Genomic DNA, 21,529 nt, shown 5'->3' with positions numbered 1-21,529 from the left:
TTAATTGGCTTAAAATATATACCAAACAAGCTCTAAATTTCTAACTTGAAAGTGATTGACTTAAACTACAAAATGAATTTAATTGTGATCTTTGGATCATGATCTTGATCAATGGTGTGGGGCCCTCGTATAAGTAGGAAACCTTTGTCATTTCATCATTTCACTCTTCATTTCTTTCAGTTTTCCACTCTCTCTACTCTTTCCCTCTTGACTGCGCACGATTTCTTGTGAGATTTTTTTGTGTTCTTTTACATTCATTGTGAATGAAAGTTTAAACTGTTTTACTTTATGGCCTCAAGGATTGTGTTTTCTCTCCTTAAGGAAACTAACTAGGCAAAGAAGTTGAGGATTGTTGGGTGAAATGTGAGCAAAATTGAATCCTAAGCGACTCACTTCCATGCTTGATGTCAAGTACCCTTTAGTGTACAGTGTTGAGCATGTTGGCTTTGTGAGTTGCGGTTGACAATTTGATTTTGCGAGTAAATTTGTAACAAGCACCCCGGATTAATGTACAGATCTTCAATATATGTTAATAGATGAATGACCCATTCAATAAGAAATCTAAGATCGAATCGATATATTTTATAAAGTGATCGAGCAGCCCATTGACAAGGGCAATACGGTACATAAAAGTGATGATTAATGTTTGGATAAATAAGAGCTCAAGAACTTAGTTTGTAAAATGATTATTCAAGCACCTGAAAGTTGGGGGCGTTTTGGTGTTATTTCTAAAGTATGAGTTCATTCTTTGAACAATCTTAAAATAATACAACGACAGAATTACCATTTTGTAATTTAAACAACATAACAAGATGATCAGCGTGATTATAATGTTAATTCGAACCCACCGACTTCACGATATTTTCTTAAAATGAATTTGCTGCAAAGTGCTAAAGGTGTGTAACAATCATTTCTTAGGATAGATGAACTTCGTCTCCTACAGAAGCAGTACAACAATCTGCAGGAGCTCCAATAAACTTAATGAAGTGTTTTCACTTTGAGAACAATATTAGAATGAGTGAGAAAATGAGATTCAAAGTAGAAAAAGTTTGCAATGAAAATGTTGTAACTATTCTGGTAGAAGGTCGGCCATTCTAACATTCTTCAAACATTTTTAAAACAATCGTCACTGTTCAAACAACTTCCAAACTCGAATAGACAGCATTGTTCAGTACTGTATTTGTTAAATTGGTTAACGGACGATTGTTACATCAATTTGTTAACAGACAATTCAGACAAAAAAATCACCCGAAAATAAGCCAATCAAAATTAATTTCATTAAGTATCTAAGAATTTGATTAATTTACAATTTGGCCCAAAATTTAAAATTTAAATTTTGTCCAAACAAATAATATAGTACAAGGATCCACCTGAATCCTAACACGAACTAGACTTGGATGTGGGCATGTACTCGTACTCGTGGTGCCGAGCTGAGCAAGTCAGATAGCGACAGCAACGCGTGCGTGGGTTTAGGACCCCAGTAGAATATAGGTATTCCCTACCAAAACCTATTTGTACTCTTTAGAACCCAAACCCAATAGCCAAACTTCCACTATATAAACTATACCAAAGTTTATTAACTTTTCTACGTGAAATCAGTGTTTAATAATTTTCAATAAATCTAATTTTTCACTAGTTTATAGTTTCAAGTGAGTTACTTTGATATCAAATATTTCATTCAATTCTAAATGATTTTCGATCAAAAATATATATCACCTCGCGACATAAAACGTGAATAGTCCCATTAAAATTGCAGTATGGGTCCCACTAAAAAATTGGGGTCCAAAGTTGACCCATTTCATTAATAATACACCATTTCTAACATTTGGAACGTTGGATAACATTTGTATGTATTACAAACAACACAAGAAGCATGAAGCCTTTGGAATTATAGAGAGATCAGCACGATCATATGGGAATTTAAAATTTGCTGGCTTATCATTTTCGAGTGGGAAATTTGAAGTTTCAAAAATAAAATTTCATCGATTCTAATCAATTGACAAAATTAGGATTGCAAAGCTAAGGTTAATGCTTCTATATTTAAAAATGGAAAATGTAAGATTAAGTCTATTACTTGAGCATAATCATGGGTTGAGTCACACAACTCATAATTTTTCTTATGCAATAGGCAAATCAGCATATGTGCTCAAAGAAAACATGAATTGAATGGTCGAGCAATTTTATCGACAAAGCAGAGAATTATCAATTATTTGCAGTGGAAGCCTAGATCCTGATAATGTACCATTTGAGAAAAAAAATTATAAATTACATTATAATAAAAGAAAACTACGACTTGTTAATTGGAGACACTGAAGAAATCCGTAATTATTTTTTCAGATGCAAGTGAAGAATTCAAGCTTGAAACAGATGACAATGCTTAAATTAAGAACTTTATTTTGGGCTGAAGAAATGAGTATGTCAGATTTATAAACAGTTTTATGATTTTGTAACATTTGACATGACTTACTTGACAAATAAGTATGAAATGACTTTTGTACTTTTTGTTGGTGTAAACCACTATAAATACTCAATTTTATTTGGACGTAGGTTATTATAAAATGAGCACGTTACTACAATTATTTGAATATTTCGTACTTAGCAAGCATACATGGACATGTACCGAGTGCCATAATTACAGATCAACATAATTTAAAAAATAAAATTAGCTGAGGTTGTGTTTCCTAACCCTCGACATTATCTACGAATAATGAAAAGAAGAAGTTAAGGGATTATAAAGTTGTATGAAAAAAATTAGAAATGCCTTGCATAATGTTGTTTATGAATTTTTGGAGAAAGAAGAATCTCAAGAAAAGTAGGAGCAGTTCATTGTTGAATTCAATTTTTGTGAGAAATGTGTGGTAAGATAATCATACAAAGAGAAGCATCATAGGCATCTGCATTCGTAGAGAGAGAGAGAAAAAAAAAAGAAGCAAATAAAGAGGAAAAAATGAGCATTTTGGACTGGAACGTTTACCACATGTTGTATTGAGAGTATGAAATGAATTCTTTGATGACTACATTGAAGAAATTTGACAAGTAGTATGATGATTCTTTAAGAAGCAAGATTGAAAAGGAAAAGTATGATGATTTTTATTCATTTACTGCTTGGATTTTGTGTCTAACACATTTTGAAATAGAAAATATATCTTAATTCAAAATTTAAAGAATTTCAAAGAGAGTCGAATGGGAAATTATACATTAAAGCGTCTTATGTTGACGAAAATTTTTTTGGAGGAATTTTGTGAATAGTGACGCCAAAATAAGTATAATAATGGTTTGTAAATCCGTGCCGAAAATTGGACAGAGTAACGGCAAAGAAAACACAAACAAGAAGAAGAAAAAGTAGGGACAAAGCCGAGGCAAGAGTTGGACTCTTTGTCCTTAAGTCGAATTTGTCTCGCAACGGTGCCTACGGATTTCGGCAATCGACTCCCAAGATACAACGACTACACTTGTGTTTGTAGCACTTCAAAACACAAGTACAACGAACTAAATTTAGGCTTATGTACTCCAAGGATGAAATGAAGGAAAATCAAAATAAATGAAATTATTTTGATTTTGGATAGAAGAGAGGATGAGAGATATTTTGCATATCAAATTGTGTGGAATAGGACACCCAAAGGGTTCTATTTATAGACCATGAAAGGGTGTGGACGAAATGGTTGAGGCCAAACCATGCACCCTTTCCAAACAATGCACCTTTATGAAAATGTGTCTATTCACCGGACAACCGTGCGGCCGCACGGTTATAGACCGTGCGGTCGCACGGTTTTACTCAAAAAACCGGAATTGAATTTGACGTGTGATCGCGCGGTTTACCAACCATGCGGTTGCACGGTCAAATATTTTAACCTGATTTTCGTCCTTTTTCGTAATTTCTCATTCATCTGATATTGATTTTCGAAATGCCAAATATACCTTTCAATACATGCAGAGAAATCAAAATTCTCTTTCGGGGGCGTTACCCTTCAATACAGGTCGATCCCCGTTTGTGCGCCCCGAACCGGCGAAGTGGCAAACAATTTTGCCTAAACGGATTGAGTCGAGTTTTTGAGTATTTGGCCGAAGTCGATACGAAGTCACTTTAATCGATTTTCAATTCTCGATTTATTTAACCAATATCCAACAAAAATGAATTATTTGATGTGGCTGAAAATGTATTGAACGGATATAGGTACAATTTTATTTATTTATTTTCACTTTGTGTCGTGATGTAGAAAAAGTGCATTGTATAATAATTTGATTTTATTTCATATGTGAGTAAATAAAATTTATTTTTTCCAGATAAGTCATACCATAAGATACTATAATCCATCTATATAGCATGAAGACGATACTCACTCGCAATTTGAATCAAATAGAGGTAACCAAGTATAATATTGCTAATTGAACTGTCCAATTCAATTAAACAGAACAGAACCTGACACACACATTTTTTATTTTTATTTTTCCTTTTGGGAGGTTAGTTCTAGTAAGGGGTGCCTCGTAGGACCACGACCCGCCTACTTGGGTCTTGTATGAATATGGAGGAATGAGTGCTCCTAGCTAAGTGTGTATAGCGGTTGTATTTGTTCGTGAGAATGGATCCTCGTCAAGTCAATTTGAGATGTGGACACACTTGTCACTCAATAATTGTATAAGCCTTGTAATATGTAAATGATCAGCTTCTTACACTCAAAATTTATTTCTGCAAATGACAGGCAAGCGACTCAGAAGTTCATAATTTGGTAGACAAGAAACAAGAGAAAATTAATTTATAGAGTTTTATTTATAAACTATTTGATGCTATACGTGAAACCTTTTATTTTTTGTTGATATTGAGAAACTCAGATGTATTTGGTTTTGAATGGTTCTAAACTACAAAATTGTTTTGGTATGATTAAAAGTCATTGTGCTAGCAAGATGTGCTGTCAACAAATTCACACGAGCTGCTAATAATTTATTCAACTTTATTCTTGCTAAGTTATGTGCATAAGTTCTCACACGTGAACACCGAGGTTGATTATCAAAAGAGGACACTCGAACTACCAAAATCAGTTGGTGAATCAAAATCAGAGCAATGATTTTGATTAAGCCGACTGTATGGTATGTTAGACACGAACTTTGATAATCTTGATTTAGAATCACTATTCAACGACTTCGATTAGGGAAAATCATTTGTTCGATTTTAATTATGATTCATTGTCAGAGATGACAACAAGACGAGGCTGAACAAGACCAGTGCAATCCTTCCCCTCCCCCACCTCCTCTCCGTCCCCGTTCCATCCAAAATTTTTGAGAAATATAAATGATTTATTTGTCATTTCTTGCCTTGTAAATTAGAAAAAAACTATGTATCTTTTTTAATTTTAAATTAGAATTTTGCCTCAAGGCCCTCGACTGATGTAAGCTCCATGCCAATTAAAATAAATCGTTAACTTTGATTAGAATTTTTATCAAATTTTTAAACCACACCAAACATGACTTCAATTAACATCATGATGTCCAAATATGAAATGATGTTGTCATGGTGCAGCTGCTGCAAAATGAATCATGATTAATAATGTAGCCACACACATTGCATGGAATGACATAATTTTGTATGTAACACCACCACACACACACACACACACACACACACACATATATATATATATATATATATATATATATTTTTTTTTTTCCATTTGTTTGGGTGGCACCTCTAATTGGAACCCGGGCCAAAAGCACCAGAACTCTTGTGATCGAACTAAATAATTTAAACCGAATTTAGGTCACACTTGTTAATTTAAATTCTTTCTACGATCAAAGTTCAGTTCAGTTCAGTTCAATCACATCATTAATCAAACTCTTTCATTTTAAATTTAACTTGTTACAAGGCTAAAACCCCTTTATTCGTAGAGGCAGAAAGCAACGTTGAAAAGCATAATGGAACAAAGAAATATGCTAATATAATTCAGCTTTTTAGCTAAAACATTCGAATTCAATAATATTGCATAAAGACACAATTTTGAATCAATTGTTAGATTCGACAAATACATTATTTATGAATATTCCAAAATTAAGAAGATAATTAAAAAAAAATTAAAACAATATTAATAATTAAGTACCTCCAATAGATTACAATATGGGTAATTATTCTGTCCTGGCCAATGTCAAGAAGAAAAGTGTCTTCCGGGCCATAGAACGTTCCTTAGGCTATAGAGCCTATGCTCGTAAATTAGTCAATGTTGTGTCGTGCCAAACAGGTCGCAAATCTTGTCCGAACAAATTCAAAAACCGCAGGCAATTCAAAGTTTTCTGACAAATAATTGAAACGCTCCAACCCTGACTGCCCACCTCGTTCGCCCTTCTCTGTCTCTCTACTCTGTAATGAAATGGAAGCAATAAGAAAGCAAGCTACAAAGCTCAGAGAACAAGTAGCAAAGCAGCAACAAGTACACCCCCCTCCTCTCTCTCTCTCTCACTCATACGCACACAAAGTACAGTTGCCCTGATTTTGACTGACTCCATGGTTATTTTAATGTGTTATTTTGATGGTATAGTTTCGAAAATCAGCGATATATGTTATTGATAATGATAATAAAGGAAAAATAAATTGAAGAAATGCCCAAAAGAGAGTAATACTTGGACTGTATGATTCAACCAATTTATTTCAGGTTTTACTTTCCGAAATGTTGAAAACTTTGACATTGAATCGATTTTAACTGGATATATATGCCATGGATTAATTAGGGCACCAAAGATTTCCTATTTCATATTGTGATTGAAATATGCTTAGACCTCTTATTTCAATTGTGGATTCCTTTTTGTGCGAGGAATGACGTTGCTTATACTGTTTTTTGCCTTTCTTTCTCTTCCTTCTGCCAAATTTTATCAGGCTGTGCTCAAGCAGTTTTCTGGTGGGCTTGGTGGTTCGGATAATCTTGCCACCGATGATAATGAACTCCAACTGCATCAAAAACTTGAGAAGCTCTACATCTCCACTCGTGCTGCCAAGGTTTACCCATCAGTCTATTCTTCAAATTTGCCTCAGCGATTTTCTCCGGTTACTCTTTTTGATATACATACTGTTTTTGCTAATCAGCACTATCAAAGGGACGTTATCCGAGGTGTAGAAGGTTATATTGTCACGGGTTTTAAGCAAGTTGAAATTGGTGAGTTTCTAAATTTTCTTTTCTATTGATCTTAAACATCATGCAGTGTCATTAATGATGCCATTATTCTTTCAACAGGCACCAAGTTGTCCGAAGGTAGCAGAAAATATGGTGCTGAAAACACATGTACCAGTGGCAGTACATTATCCAAAGCGGCATTAAGTTATAGTAGAGCTCGTGCTCAGATAGAAAAAGAACATGGAAATCTACTGCAAGCACTTGGAACACAGGTATGTACCAGTCTTTTGCATCCATTGAAAACAAGTGTTTAGATCACTTTTGTAGGCATGATTTGCTCATTACTAGTTGCAATAAAAAACATGATATGATATATATTTTTCCAACAACACAGCAAATTTTGGATGTATTTTTATGACACGCTTACATTACTTTCGTGCAATATGCTTGTAGAATCTTGATAATTCATAAATGTGTGGATTTAACTGGATCCCTTCATCCCTCCTTCCTCCTTATATGCCTCGTCTTTAGATAGATATGATAAATGTTCCCATATACAACTTGTAATTGCTTAATTAGAGGAATATGTTGGTGTTCTAATTATCAGATATTCTTCTAGTCTCCTTCTCTATTTCTTTCTTTCTCTTTCTCAACAATGATCCAGGCTGGTTGGGAAAGTCATATGTAGTATTGCTGTTATCTAGCATGAGGAAACGATTCTTGCTAAATGCAGTGTGAATTAAAGTGTCGGGACTTCTTTATATTTCTATTTAAATGTCATTAGTCTAATATATGGCATCAATATTATATCTTCAAGCTCCTGCTTCATTTCCCTTGTAATATATTTAGTTGGACAGTTTGTGTTTTGATTCCTTTTGGACAGCAGGTTGCGGAGCCATTAAAAGCAATGGTAATGGGATCCTCATTGGAAGATGCTCGACATCTTGCACAGCAATATGATAGAATGAGACAGGAAGCTGAAGCTCAGGTAACATCATGCTTGTTGCATGCCAGATTACACACTTTTGTTATCTACCAATGTTTAGTTTTTGTCAATGTTGTTTGCTTTATTACTTCATGTTTTTACCTGGGTGATTCCAAATAAAGATTTCTGGAGATTTCTAAATTTCTCCCCCCCTTGTGGATTATCACCTATAATTTCCTCTTGTAGAATATTGATCTCGTGTTGCATTCAGACTACTGCTTCGATGGTTTTTGTAGGATGTATCTCTTTCAACTTGTATTCCATTATTCTTTTGACCCAGACAGGCTATTGAAGTTTTCAGACGGCAATCAAAAGTGAGAGAATCGAACGCCAATCCTGATAACATATTGAAATTGGAATCTGCCGAAATGAAGCTTCGCGAACTTAAGTCAAACATGACCACCTTGGGTAAAGAGGCTGCTGCTGCAATGGCTGCTGTGGAAGGCCAACAACAAAGGTTGACTATCCAGCGACTTATAGCCATGGTAATGAATTATTTTTTCCTCATCTGCAATATGCCAAACTACCATTGTTACAATGTAAATTCCATTGAATCGGCATTTGCAAGTTTTCACTTGTTCCTTATTGAAGGTTGAGGCAGAGCGTGCTTATCATCAGCGCGTCTTACAGATACTTGATCAGCTTGAGGGGGAGGTATGATAGTTAACGATGCTCTCGTGGAGATGCATTAAGTTTCTCAAAAGTTTTTTCATAGTGAAATGGTTAATGCTCATACAGCATGCTGCATCTTTTAGGTAGTTTTGATTTACAGATCGCCGTATGGTAATTAATGGATTTTTTTGTTTGTGGATAGATGTTGTCTGAGCGCCAATCTTTTGAAGCTTCTCCTATTCCAGCGACAGATCGTGCTATTCCTCCTCCCCCTTTATACAATGGAAGTGATGATTTATTTGCTCCTCAATCATATCCTGGGCCAATTGATGGCCCGGGTTACTTCTTAGGAGAGGTACCTGGTTTTTCATTGTCAAGTTATTTTTGATATATGTAACTTAATGAATCAGTTCTTAACCACCTGATGATGCTTTTATGTATCTCATCAAAGGTTGTGCACCCATATCAAGCCGATTCTGACGTAGAGTTGACGTTATCAGTTGGTGACTATGTAGTCGTCCGAAAGGTTTGTTATGCTCTTCATCTTCTTTTTTTACAATCTTGTGACTAAAGATGACTCTTTCACGGTCTACATGTCCTTGGCAGCTCTCTTTTTATGGGTGCTTATTTTTTTCCCCAGTTTCTTTCCATACCAATCTTGACATCCCATTTTCTTCCTTACTGTTATTGAAGAAAATATCAGATAATTCCAATACCAATTTGTTGTGATAATAGGTGAGAAAATATGGCACAATATGAAGTAATTGATCACAAACTCAATAACAAAATAATTGGTAGAGGAAAGGGGAATTTATTATAATATGGAGAAAGAATACAAAGATTTTGTATTTATGATTTTTCTAACTTGTAATAAGGTTAAACAACCTTACTAAATAGCAGAAAAGAGCCGAATATATATAGGGAACAATTCAAGTTCTAGAAGTAGAGTTGTAGATAGATTGAGATGTCCATATCTTATCCCTTTTAAGTTCAACACAAATTTGAACTCCTAATTGGGCTTTCAGATAGAATTTCAACTAGAATTTGCCAAATAGACTTCGAATAAAATTCCAAATAGCATTTTTCTTAAGTCAACTTTAATTAGAATTCCCAGTTATCTTTCAAATAGAATTCGGATCATACACAAATTCTAACACATACCAATCATGATGCACCACACACCACAACATGAAAACCATTGCTGCTGTACGTCGAAGGGAGTGAGCAGAATTGTTGTTCTTCAATTATATCAGCCCCAAATGAGCTAAATAAGAAGGTTTTAAGGCCTTGGAACATACTGTTGGGAATTTACTTAATCATACACAGCGGAAAATAAAATAAATTTCAATTTCCACTAAGGATCTGCTTCGTGTTTAAATAGAAATTGTGATAAAAATTATACATTTGTTGAATTTTGCAAACTCCTTTGCTTTTCTTGAATTCCAACAATCACAATATGCAATCCACAGCTATCTAATTGTTCAGTTTTCGATGGAAATCCACACAGAGAACAAGAGAACTAAAATTTTTAATTTTTTTATGCTAGCAAGAATATGAATTCTCTCTATAGTTTTTCAAACCATAGCAGCCTATTAATATAAGTTCAAATGGGCTTGGCCCATCTCTTAAATTCAACCTGGTCCAATATTTAATTAATTCGGGCATATTAACAAGTAGCCTAATTAATTAATTATCCAACATTTGTTTATTAATTAATTAGTGAATCTCATTCTTTTAGTTCCCCTTTAGTGTGTGACCCATTAAGTTTTCAATCACGATGCCTAACGATGTGAATTATTATTTTAATCTAATCAAAATCGATAAATTAAAATACCCCTTTTAATTTATTACTAATTTACATCCATCGTTCCAGATTGACATTTATCAATGTGTCAGGGCAATACATGTAACGAGAAATGTAATGTGATATGATAAAATCAAACTTGTTTGTTTACTATGAAACTATAATCCATTCGTTAATATAATTCGATTAATTACTAGATATCAAGGATTCGTTATTAACTTAATTGAATAAAATGTATATCATAATCTCTTACTATCTAAAAGTGACGAATCATCTATTGATCATTCACAACTTTCATATAATTCTTAACATACCAGAATAATTCTGTATTAGTTGCCCCTTGACAGAACAACATCCAACGTCTTCAAAGTATGAATGTTCTCATATAAGGCACTATGATGATCTTAAGTTAAATGTCCAATTCCATTTTCGAACACTAAAGATTAACCACTGACACTCAGATAGTTATCTATGTGGAATGTCCCAGCGGGTCTCCAATGTTTTGTTCCATAACAAAATATCCACGTACTCATTTAAGTGTCATCACACTTTAATTTGTGAGATCAGTTATTTACTTCACAAATAAGAAATATTACACGTGATGGTCTATTCGTAATAACGATATATGTATCTCGTTATTACTTATGAGCACGGATAATTTAAGATTCAATCGTAAGTAATTTGTATCTCACAATCACAACTCTTTATTATTAACAAATTACTAAATTTTGATTTTACGAATTCTATTATTTAATTTAATTGAATATTAATTAAATAATAGATTTGCCGTAAAATTTCATCAATTTATATTAAAATCGTTTAAGTTTAAAGTTGATTGGATTTAGAGCATAACACTTACACATACACACTAACAAATTATGGCACCTTAGTAAAAAAGGAAAATTTTACTTAATGTATTATGTATACGACTGGTTCTTACCTCGTGATAGGCTATTAGAGTTTCGAGAGTTTGACTGACAGCAGTTTAGATTTTCTTTTTTGGATTAATCCTTGAAAAGATTTAAATGTTGCATGCCTTTTTCTCTTAATTCTTCCTAAGATTCAGAATTTCCTTGGATGACCTTCATATGTATACTTTACCTATCAAAAAGAAGAAAAAAAAGACCTCATATGTATACTTGTCTCTTCATTGCCCCCAGCTAGTATTTATTTTAACAGCTCCGTTTTTTTTTACAATGCTCTATCAGGTGTCGAACAATGGTTGGGCTGAAGGTGAATGCAAAGGGAAAGCAGGTTGGTTCCCCTTTGGGTACGTTGAAAGACGGGAACGTGTTCTTGCAAGCAAGGTAGCTGAAGTATTTTAAAGGTTGATCTTGTAAATCCATCTTGCATACACTTATGTGTTTGTACAAGTGAATATTTTTCATTTTATCGCATGTAAGATTGGATAAAATGAAGGAAGGTTATAATCAACTCCTATTTGACAAAGCTTTTTTGATATTATAATCTGGTCTCAATTATTGAATTTCAAATGTGAAATAAAAGACAGTTGAATTAAATAAAAAAGAGCAAGATTCCCGTCCACTTTTTCTTACTTTATGGTGCTTATTCCAAATTAGACTTGGGTAAGGCATGACGATAATGAGTCCAATATTGATTTGTGAAAAACCCATCTTTTTTTCCCCAACGTGTTTAAATATATTTTTAAGTCAAAGAAGTTAGCTCTATTTTATGCTATTCTCAAATATGGCAGCTCTCACTTGTTGAACATTGACAAGTGACAACCCTGGGTTTTACAATGTTTACAGATGAGATGATTAATTATTGAGGACTTTCATTAAAATTTATAGTGGATGAATTGATGGTTGAACATTAATCATCCACTACTGAAGATGATAAATTTCTTAATGTTGTCATCTTATCAAAACTCCAAACATGTATAACCCTTGTATGGTTTAGATTTAAAAAAAAAAGAAAAAAAAAAGATTTTGAGTAGAATTTGATAAAAAGTTAATAACTTGTGTGGTTGAAACTAATTGTTGATTTTAACTTATAATTTAATCTAGTTTCTTGGATGAACCAAGTAGGGCCATAAGATGAATCGAGTAGCTAAAAAATTGCACGTTATATTCCTTTAGTCGAGTTGCATTGGACATGAATTACGTGGTAAATTTTGAAAATATAAAACAAGACTAGTACAATTTCTTAATCAAATTGATCGAAGCTAATTTAGGTTAAACAGTGTTAAATGGATTAATTAAATCCAATGAGATTTATGTATGATAAAGACTAGAGAACCCCACACAATTACAAGTAGATTATGTTCTCTGTACTGAAATTCAATGTTTTGCCAAATTCAGGTCTCATCTTCTTATTTTGCCCAAACTGCCTGATGTAGGACATAAGAGGTATATTGAAAAAAAGAGTACTAGTACAAATCAATCATTATGATTTCAGATCGGTCCCATAAGATCATTTTGGAAGGAGAACGACAAGGGAAACAATACTCACTACTATGTTGTGATATACGTCTTTCGAGTTCGTTTAGGCCTCGAAAACTGATTTTTAAAGTTTTAGCGCTATTTTTGTCAATTCGTTTATTTTCGTTTTTTTACAATTCTAGTTTGAATAAACTTCTTTTTCCTCACTTTTAGTTGTTCTATACTACGTTTCCATGTAAACCCTTATAAATAAGGGTTTAGCTCTTTTTTTATTATCTTTCATTAATAAATTCGTCAGTTTATTTTTCTTTATTATTTGGTGGATTCCAAATTTCTTTTTCTTAAGGTTTTCGCTCGAATTCATTTCCTTCGCTGCGTCACTGCCTCTGCCTATACATGTTACCGACCACTGTCTTACAAATGTTTCGGTACGGATCAGATTATAATTTCTTTTCTTTACTTAGACCATGTTTGGTATATATTATTTAAAACTCATATTCCTCCAAACTCATTTTCAATTACTCATTCTCCAAAATAACACGTATCAAAAAATCAACTCTACAAAAATCTACATCAAAATGCCCTTAATTTAATTCTGTATTATATTACTGCTCCGCCCAAATTTTAATGCCTGATCTACCTCATCAATAAATGCAATCAAGAAATCTCAAATTAGGTCATAATTAGATTGAAAATTTGAAGAGATTTTTGAGCTGGATATAAATTGATCTATCCAATTTGTGCCTCTGTGAAATTCTTGTTTAAGCATAAAGATCTTAGACATTTTATATCTCAAGATAAATGAAATAATCGTACTCTGACATCGCTAAAGAGGGGAAAAAGAGTCATGCTACAAGTACAATTATTTCTTACAATATTGATTGACAATCATACTTGTCATTATTACATTCATCCATTTCAAAATCTATTTTTAAAACTAACGGAGCAGATTTTGACAACATCAATGTTGTCATCCATTATTGTCAAAAATAATTGTACAAGTAGATTAATTCGGGGAAAAAAGGGGTTAAAATCTTACTTTTCAGTTTTCAGTCCATCTAATACTGCATGCACCCAAATTACAGACAAAAATATCGATGCATGCATCAAGTACATGGACAGTAAAAATCTGACTGAAGATTTTGGAGTTTACTTGGAGCAAGCTTGGGTGAAAGAGGGATCAAACTACAGCAATCAAATAAAAATGAAAAATGAAAATAAAAAACTCCATAAAACCGTGAAAAATGGAAACCAGATCAGTAAAAGGTAACATTATTTTTTTTTTTTTGGGACTACCGAAAAGTTCTTGATCTCATTCAGGCAGCGGTATATGGATTAATCTGCGGAACAGCAAATGAATTGTCTTCACTACTCCATTTTCTGCTGGATTTGATGTTTGATATTTCCTTCGGCTCCTTTAATCCATCTGGTGCCCCAAATGCCATGTTTAAAGTTGGATATGACTGAATTTGTGGTGGATAATACAAAGGATGAGGGGCTTGAGGGACCCAAAACCCCGTATTTTCTTGGGAAAAAGCACTCAGCTGATTGCTCTCAAGATCAGCATTCAAAAATGACGACACATCATTTTCTGTAGTCTACAATTTGATCAAACAGAATGAAATCCAGATCAATAAAAGAATTTTAGCATATGGAATTGATGGGTGTAATTTATTTATTTATTATTATTATTATTATTTTTACAACAATGCTAACCTTAAAGAAACCAGAAGAAGAAGAATCAAGAAAATCTTCAACATGCCACCCTGGAAGTGTATCTATTAAATACTCTGATATGCTAGTTGTGGAACAATTTATAAGTTGAGTATTTCCACCAGTTTCGTCATTAGTCTCCGGTGGCGGCGATCCGTCGGCGCTTCCAATAACTGAACTTGTAGTCTTTGCAGTGAAAGGTGGTGGATTGGTGGGGGTTTCAGAAATAGAAGAAGAAACTGAAATAGAAACAGGCTTATTTAATGAAGTCTGGGACTGGATATTCAGAACAGAATCTGAAACAATAGTTATGGAGGATTCTGTTGATGTTGAGGATGAAGAATAAAGAGCAGAGGTTGAAGATAGCTTTACACCAGTGAGAAGAAATCTATTATGTTTTTGAGTGTGTTCATTTGCTTTATGTATTGGAATATCACATTCTCTGCATAGAATTGCTCTATCTTGTTGACAAAACAAGAAGGCCCTCTTCTTCTGTAAATCAAAAACCAAATCAACGAACTGGAAAACTGATAACAATTAAAAAAATTCAAAAAAAAGTTCAGATACCTGACATATGTCACAGACTGGGAATTGTTTAGGTGAAGGTTGGATGAGGGAGAAGCGTTGGTGTTTTCCGGCAAGTTTGTTGGCATGGTGGACACGATGGTCACAGGCGGCGCAGAGGGCTGCTTCATCCGCCACACAGAATACTGATGCTTCATATTTGTCACATACATCACACTGGATCTTCATTTGATTTGATCAAATTCCTTTCAACGTTTTCAAGTTGGTAATTTGGTACTGGAGAAACTCATCAACAAAAGAGAAATTTCCAGAAATGAGGAAGAAACATGGGGGATAAGCTCTGTAAGTTGGTGTGGGTATATATTTTATTCCATTATATATATAAATACATGGAAAGTGAACAGTAATAGTGTAAGACTGTAAAGTGTAAACGATTGACTGAGTCTCAAAGAAGAATGGAACTCCATAAATTATGGAGTATTATAATAATAATAATGAAGAAAAACTTTCAACCAAATTATGATGAAATAAAGTTTCCACTGAGAACCTAAAACTTTTTTTTTTTTTTTTTTTGATATCCAGGTATCCCAGTTTATACCAAACTAAATCATGGATCTCCAAGACCCATGCCCCTAGAACCTTGGAGGGGGTAAATCGCAGGATATGCCTCAACTAGATCACAGGTTTCCTCCATTGACTATACACTTCTGCGCACAAGAGACCCTCCTCCACAGTGATTGATCCATACCAAATTTTTGGCCACAGGTTCCCACAAAGAATCAAACTCTCCATCCTACCGCTGGAAACAAGTCAATGTTGATTGATCTACCAGTTAAGCTGCGCCCTGAGGGGCTCTGAGAACCTAAAGTTGATTACAAAATAGTGAGTGTTAATGAATTTAAAAGTTTGCATATATAAGCGTATATCTAGCTGAAGGTAATAACAAACTCTTATCAAACAAATGATTTAGCCCTCGTCCAAGCACCATTTTTAGAAGTAGAATTCATTTTCCTATCAAATCATGTGGCCATCATTTCTGCAAGGGAGTGAATTCTATTTATACCCTCAACTTTTACAAGTACCGTGAGATTTTTTTATTTTTATTTTTATTTTTATTTTCTTGGGAGAGAGGGCTGGATAGGTAGAGTGAAATGAAAAGAATAAATTGTACATTAAAATGTCATTTTTTTGTCAGATGAAATGAATAAAGAAGTGACTTTTGAAAGAGCAACGGCCTAACTTCTACTTAGGACGGGAAAACAAAAAAAAAAAAAAAGAAAAAAAGAAAAAAAGAAGAAAAGAAAAACTAACAAGCGCCTAATGTTCGAGTCATTTTTTGAATAGTGATGAAATTCTTTGATCACTCTTTTTTGTTGGATTGATCATCTAATCAGAAATGTATTGAAATAAAGATTTGAACATTTACTTAAATGAAAACATAATTTGTTGTTATGCGCTTGATAATCATGGGAGTCAAAGTTTCATGGCTAAAAGGAATCCTAGGATCCAAAAGAATGCCTGATTCACATCAAATAAATTAGCAGCAAGTATTAAGGTTGACCAGACTTTGTCAAAATTATACCACAAACACCCCATTTGATTTTATTTTCCATAATAATTAGGCATGATTAAAATTTTTAGTCAATTTAGGGCATTAATATGCATTTCAGTTTACAAATTAATTGACAAAATTTATTTTTGGCCCTGTTCGTTGGAGGGGGGAGGGGCTAGATGGGGTGCCACATCGCCTCCTGTTTAATTCCATTATTGAGGAGGAAAAGATGTCTGAGAATGATTAAAGTGATTGTATTTAATTAGAAAACAACGGCTTCAATTTGAACTCTTAGAGTATATAGAGGATATTAAGGTTAAATATTCCTGTCAAACTTTTTAAAACATTTTTCAATTTTCATTAAATTTTAAAATGTTTCCATGTTGCCATTGAGCTTCCCACATATTTCCCAGATACCACTGAACTTTAAAAGTTATTCTAATTGTCACTAAACTTACGAAATGTTATCTAATCCATCACTTTGTCACTCACAGTTTAAAATTAAAAGACTTTAATGAACTTTCTGTAATTTCAACTGTCTTTTTAACTTTTAAATGTCACTTAAGTGACAGATGGGACAACATTTGGTAAGCTCAACAGCAATTTGAATAATTTTTAAAGTTCAATGGCAATCGAAAAATATTTTGAAAGATTCAGTGATGTCTCAAAAACCTTTTTAATTAAACAGCTATTGAAAACATTTGACACAATTCATTGACAACTGACGTATTTATATCTAAGATGTCACGTACCCAAAAAAAAGGTTGATAAACTACATGAGAATAACTAAAATCATAAATAAATAATAACAAAAAAATTAGTCTTTTCACCACTCAATTCAGCTATTGTTAAATATACTTAAAAACTCCTAATTTAGCCAATAATAATAATAATAATAAAGAGCAGTGAATACATGGTCCTGTGTAGATAAAAATATCTCAAAAAGGGGGTCAATAATACAATATTTTAATACATTTGTATTGGAATATATCCTTCTCAGCAACTGGGAAGCATGGGATGCTCAAAATATAGAATTCATAATTTTGAGACTATTATATTTTATTATTGTCCAAAAAAGAAAAAGAAAAAGAAAAAGGAGGGAATGGGAAATATCGACGAATCTAGATTTTCCCCCACTGTGCAGCTTATGGGCACCCATCAAGTACTGTTCCTTATGCACCTATAATTTATGAATTCTATAGACAGAAAATTTGTACAGTTGGTTTCTAATTTATTTTTTGAATAACGAGTTAGTCTTCAATATTTGATCAATCTTTATGGTCAGATCGAACCAAAATTTTGTTAATGTATCAAGTTATCCAAGTACAAATATATTTCGCTTCAAGATTTTTGAGTAATGACTAAAGTTAGGAAAATAAAATAAATTTATAAAATTGAACAAATGAATGCCATTTGACAATTTATTGAAGCCTTGGATGATATAGAGATTCGCAGTTCACGTCAGATCAAATATCTTATCTTTCATATTTCGTAAAATACCAAAAAATGATGATTGAGGAAAGTCTGAGTAGAGAAAGAATTGGCCCAAAAAATGATGATTGAGTAAAGCTTGAGTCGACAAAGAATTGGTCCACATCTTTTATCGAATTAATATATCATAATTACTTAGTGCTTTCATTCTTAAGCTAATGACACATTTAATAGAAAATAATTTGTTGATTACATCATGCGTGACCTTATTGGCATACATTTGTGCTTAGGCTTTGTTTGGTAGTAATTTAAATATGATTTTAATCTAAGTTAAAGTCAAACAATTTATTTTAACCACATATTTCATGGGTTCCACAACTCATTCATTTCAAAAACTTTCATTAAAATTTACTAAAAATCCAATTTTAACTTTCACAAAAAAGAGCTTAAATTAGGAAGTGAGATTTTTCTTAAGTAAAAGGGTTTACAGGGATGAGTTGGGATAGTGTGGAGGATAAAGTGGCGATGTTGGTGGTGGAAGGTGGCGTAAAATTCTGGAGGAAGGATGTTTTTTGGTGGTGGTTGTTGCTCTTAGGGTTTGCAAAATTTGGTCGTATCTAAACAAGTTTCTATTTTTTATTTTTTATTTATTTCCATTAAAATTGGCAATATTTACAAATATAATTGTAAATGGCCATTTTTCAAATTGCATATTTGAATATACAATTTCAAATTCCCCATAATAAATGAGCTCTACTAAATTATTTGGATTGATTATGCGCATGTTTAATAAACAAGATTGATTGACCAAAACCCTTATAGCTTATTTTCGATATTTCCAAAACCATATGGTTTTAGTTGAAGGAAAGGGACATTTGACTTGAAAGAGTTTGGGACTATCATGTGTGAATTAAGGAAGCCTTGAGTGGACAAATTGCCTTAATCAATCAAGGATGTCGACCAGATAATCTGGTCTAAAATAACTGAATATACAAGAAAATTAGAGCAACTAACAGAAGAAGACAAATAATACTTTTCGGAACTAGCATTATTTTAGAATATTATTATTGAAGATAAGGCAAAATTGACATGAAATATCGGCATCATAGTGTGAATAATAGATAAAAAAGATTGGAATATATCGTGCTTCTCATTCATTTCATTTGGTCTGTTTTGTTTATTGTGAGAAGGCTGCAGATAAGAATATTTGTAATTATGTTCAAACACTTGTAATTGCTAGTCATTTTGGTATCGTCACTCTTTTTATTTCCCCCTAACGCATCATTACATTTTATTAACCCCCACCACAGCACACAGACAAAAATAAAAAATAAAAAATAAAAAATAAAAAATAAAAAAAATAAAAGAAAAAAAAGAAAAAAAAGAAAAGAAAAGAAATTCTATGTCTTTAAAAACTAAGTCATAAAGTATTATTCAAGAAATTTATTTCAAAAAGCATCAGCGAGGACAAGTTTAGCTCTTATTTGAGAAAGAACTTTTGAGAAGTGATTTTTGGGAAAAAAAACATGATTTTTCTTGTGAATGTGTGGTTAAAAAGTGAAAAATCATGGAAAATAATTTTTTTGAAGAGTGTGCGACTAAAAATGAGCGGAGTGATTCTCAAATAATAAAAAAGGGCTTAATATGTTAAATTTTTTAAAAATAAAAATGTGAATTACATCATCAGTCCCAACCTTTGAGTTCCTTGCACTCTTATTACCCTATTCCTTATATCTTAGCACTTATATCCTCAACCTTTCATTTATTGGCAGCCGGAATCCGTCGAAAAACCCCCTTAAGTTGATAGAAACAGATTCATTTGCCCTCTCATCCAAGTAAGCAAGACTAATAATTAAATAATAAGAAAAGGGAAAAAAGAAAAATATATTTTTAGTTCATCTTTTATAAATTGCAACAAATCTTGAAATATGAGGAGTGGTGTATTTGAATCTTGATTAGAGAGAACTGCTTGAACGTGAGAAATGCCGTTTGGTCTACGTGTAATGTTTTTCTTAATTTGGGTGCTTGTGGAGGTGGTTGCAGTGCTGTAGAAATTTTGGATTGGATAGGTGAGATTAGGGTAAAAAAAATGAGGTTTTGAAAGAGAAGCAGAATAGGGCAAAGTAGGGGTGGATCCACAACCGGCCTGAAGAAATTTTTAAGCTGAGCTATAATTACGTGTATAGTATCTTAAAGTAGAGAAGATTAAATATAATTAGAAAAAAGATGTAAGATATGATTAAAAGGAGACAATAGTCTCTTCAATCTATCAATCCAACACATTCCTAAACATTCTTCTCAATTATCAATTGTATAATTAATTATTAAGTGAACATAAGATGCGTTGGATAAGGTTTGCAACCGGACAGAATGACGACTATTCTTCCGACAAGTACCGATCCACTTGCTCTTTCTTTAAGCCTTTTATACTTCAATCAAACCAAGGTAAAATCCCTTCTAGGTTTAATACATAAATGCCTACCCTGTTATAAGATAATATAATATCGAGGAGGCCAAAACGTCGACCCATCCCTGTGTATCTCGAGATAAGCTATGACTCCTCGCCCCAATATACACGAGGACTAGAAAAAGAAATAAGTTTTTCTTAATTTGGGTGCTTGTGGAGGTGGTTGCAGTGCTGTAGAAATTTTGGATTGGATAGGTGAGATTAGGGTAAAAAAATGAGGTTTTGAAAGAGAAGCAGAATAGGGCAAAGTAGGGGTGGATCCACCACCGGCCTGAAGAAATTTTTAAGCTGAGCTATAATTACGTGTATAGTATCTTAAAGTAGAGAAGATTAAATATAATTAAAAAAAAGATGTAAGATATGATTAAAAGGAGACAATATTCTCTTCAATCTATCAATCCAACACATTCCTAAACATTCTTCTCAATTATCAATTGTATAATTAATTATTAAGTGAACATAAGATGCGTTGGATAAGGTTTGCAACCGGACAGAATGACGACTATTCTTCCGACAAGTACCGATCCACTTGCTCTTTCTTTAAGCCATTTATACTTCAATCAAACCAAGGTAAAATCCCTTCTAGGTTTAATACATAAATGCCTACCCTGTTATAAGATAATATAATATCGAGGAGGCCAAAACGTCGATCCATCCCTGTGTATCCTGAGATAAGCTTATGACTCCTTGCCCCAATATACACGAGGACTAGAAAAAGAAATAACGTCCCAAACTTGGGCTCACAAGGTCAAGCTGACCTATGCATCCCATGATCGGATCATGACCCAATGACCAGGGGCGAAAAGAAATGACTTGCCCCAAGCCCAATTGTTTTAGGGTTATGCTAAAGAAACGAGGAGGCTGACAACCTTCTTGATCGAACCCCACAAATAGGGGTGGGGCCAACAAAAAACATGGGTCCTCCCCCCTAGTTGTAAGGTTCG

The 21,529-nt window shown here is 33.2% G+C and overlaps 2 protein-coding genes across 3 annotated transcripts; one reads left to right on the top strand and one right to left on the bottom strand.

The window, feature by feature from the left end:
- The first annotated feature begins 6,208 nt into the window (after window positions 1–6,208).
- LOC111378045 (SH3 domain-containing protein 2-like) lies at window positions 6,209–11,959 on the top strand. 2 transcript variants are annotated; one of them, XM_023001203.1, is made up of 10 exons: window positions 6,209–6,416; window positions 6,860–6,979; window positions 7,067–7,136; window positions 7,215–7,366; window positions 7,978–8,082; window positions 8,364–8,564; window positions 8,671–8,733; window positions 8,894–9,046; window positions 9,143–9,217; window positions 11,704–11,959. In XM_023001203.1, the coding sequence occupies exons 1-10, from the start codon at window positions 6,357–6,359 to the stop codon at window positions 11,818–11,820; spliced, it is 1,116 nt and encodes a 371-aa protein (XP_022856971.1). In that variant the 5' UTR covers window positions 6,209–6,356; the 3' UTR covers window positions 11,821–11,959. The 2 variants fall into 2 exon arrangements, with proteins under 2 accessions (XP_022856971.1, XP_022856972.1); XM_023001204.1 differs by having other exon boundaries at window positions 6,210–6,416; window positions 7,981–8,082.
- Window positions 11,960–13,657: 1,698 nt separating this feature from the next.
- LOC111378044 (B-box zinc finger protein 20-like) lies at window positions 13,658–15,489 on the bottom strand. Its single transcript, XM_023001202.1, has 3 exons — window positions 15,178–15,489; window positions 14,614–15,102; window positions 13,658–14,495 (listed from the first exon to the last, which is right to left on the bottom strand). The coding sequence occupies exons 1-3, from the start codon at window positions 15,361–15,363 to the stop codon at window positions 14,214–14,216; spliced, it is 957 nt and encodes a 318-aa protein (XP_022856970.1). The 5' UTR covers window positions 15,364–15,489; the 3' UTR covers window positions 13,658–14,213.
- Window positions 15,490–21,529: the final 6,040 nt, after the last annotated feature.

This window comes from Olea europaea, unplaced genomic scaffold (genome assembly GCF_002742605.1).
Source record: "Olea europaea var. sylvestris unplaced genomic scaffold, O_europaea_v1 scaffold1760, whole genome shotgun sequence".
Taxonomy (NCBI): Eukaryota; Viridiplantae; Streptophyta; class Magnoliopsida; order Lamiales; family Oleaceae; genus Olea; species Olea europaea.
This window is presented reverse-complemented; position numbering and strand designations above follow the sequence as displayed.

Excerpts from the sequence above, each read along its gene's own strand:
- LOC111378045 (XM_023001203.1), top strand. The coding sequence starts at position 6,357 with ATGGAAGCAATAAGAAAGCAAGCTACAAAGCTCAGAGAACAAGTAGCA. Across the intron at positions 8,083-8,363 it reads GACAGGAAGCTGAAGCTCAG|GCTATTGAAGTTTTCAGACG; the intron begins GTAACATCATGC and ends TGACCCAGACAG. Across the intron at positions 8,734-8,893 it reads TTGATCAGCTTGAGGGGGAG|ATGTTGTCTGAGCGCCAATC; the intron begins GTATGATAGTTA and ends GTTTGTGGATAG.
- LOC111378044 (XM_023001202.1), bottom strand. The coding sequence starts at position 15,363 with ATGAAGATCCAGTGTGATGTATGTGACAAATATGAAGCATCAGTATTC. Across the intron at positions 15,103-15,177 it reads CAGTCTGTGACATATGTCAG|AAGAAGAGGGCCTTCTTGTT; the intron begins GTATCTGAACTT and ends TTTGATTTACAG. Across the intron at positions 14,496-14,613 it reads CTTCTTCTGGTTTCTTTAAG|ACTACAGAAAATGATGTGTC; the intron begins GTTAGCATTGTT and ends ATCAAATTGTAG.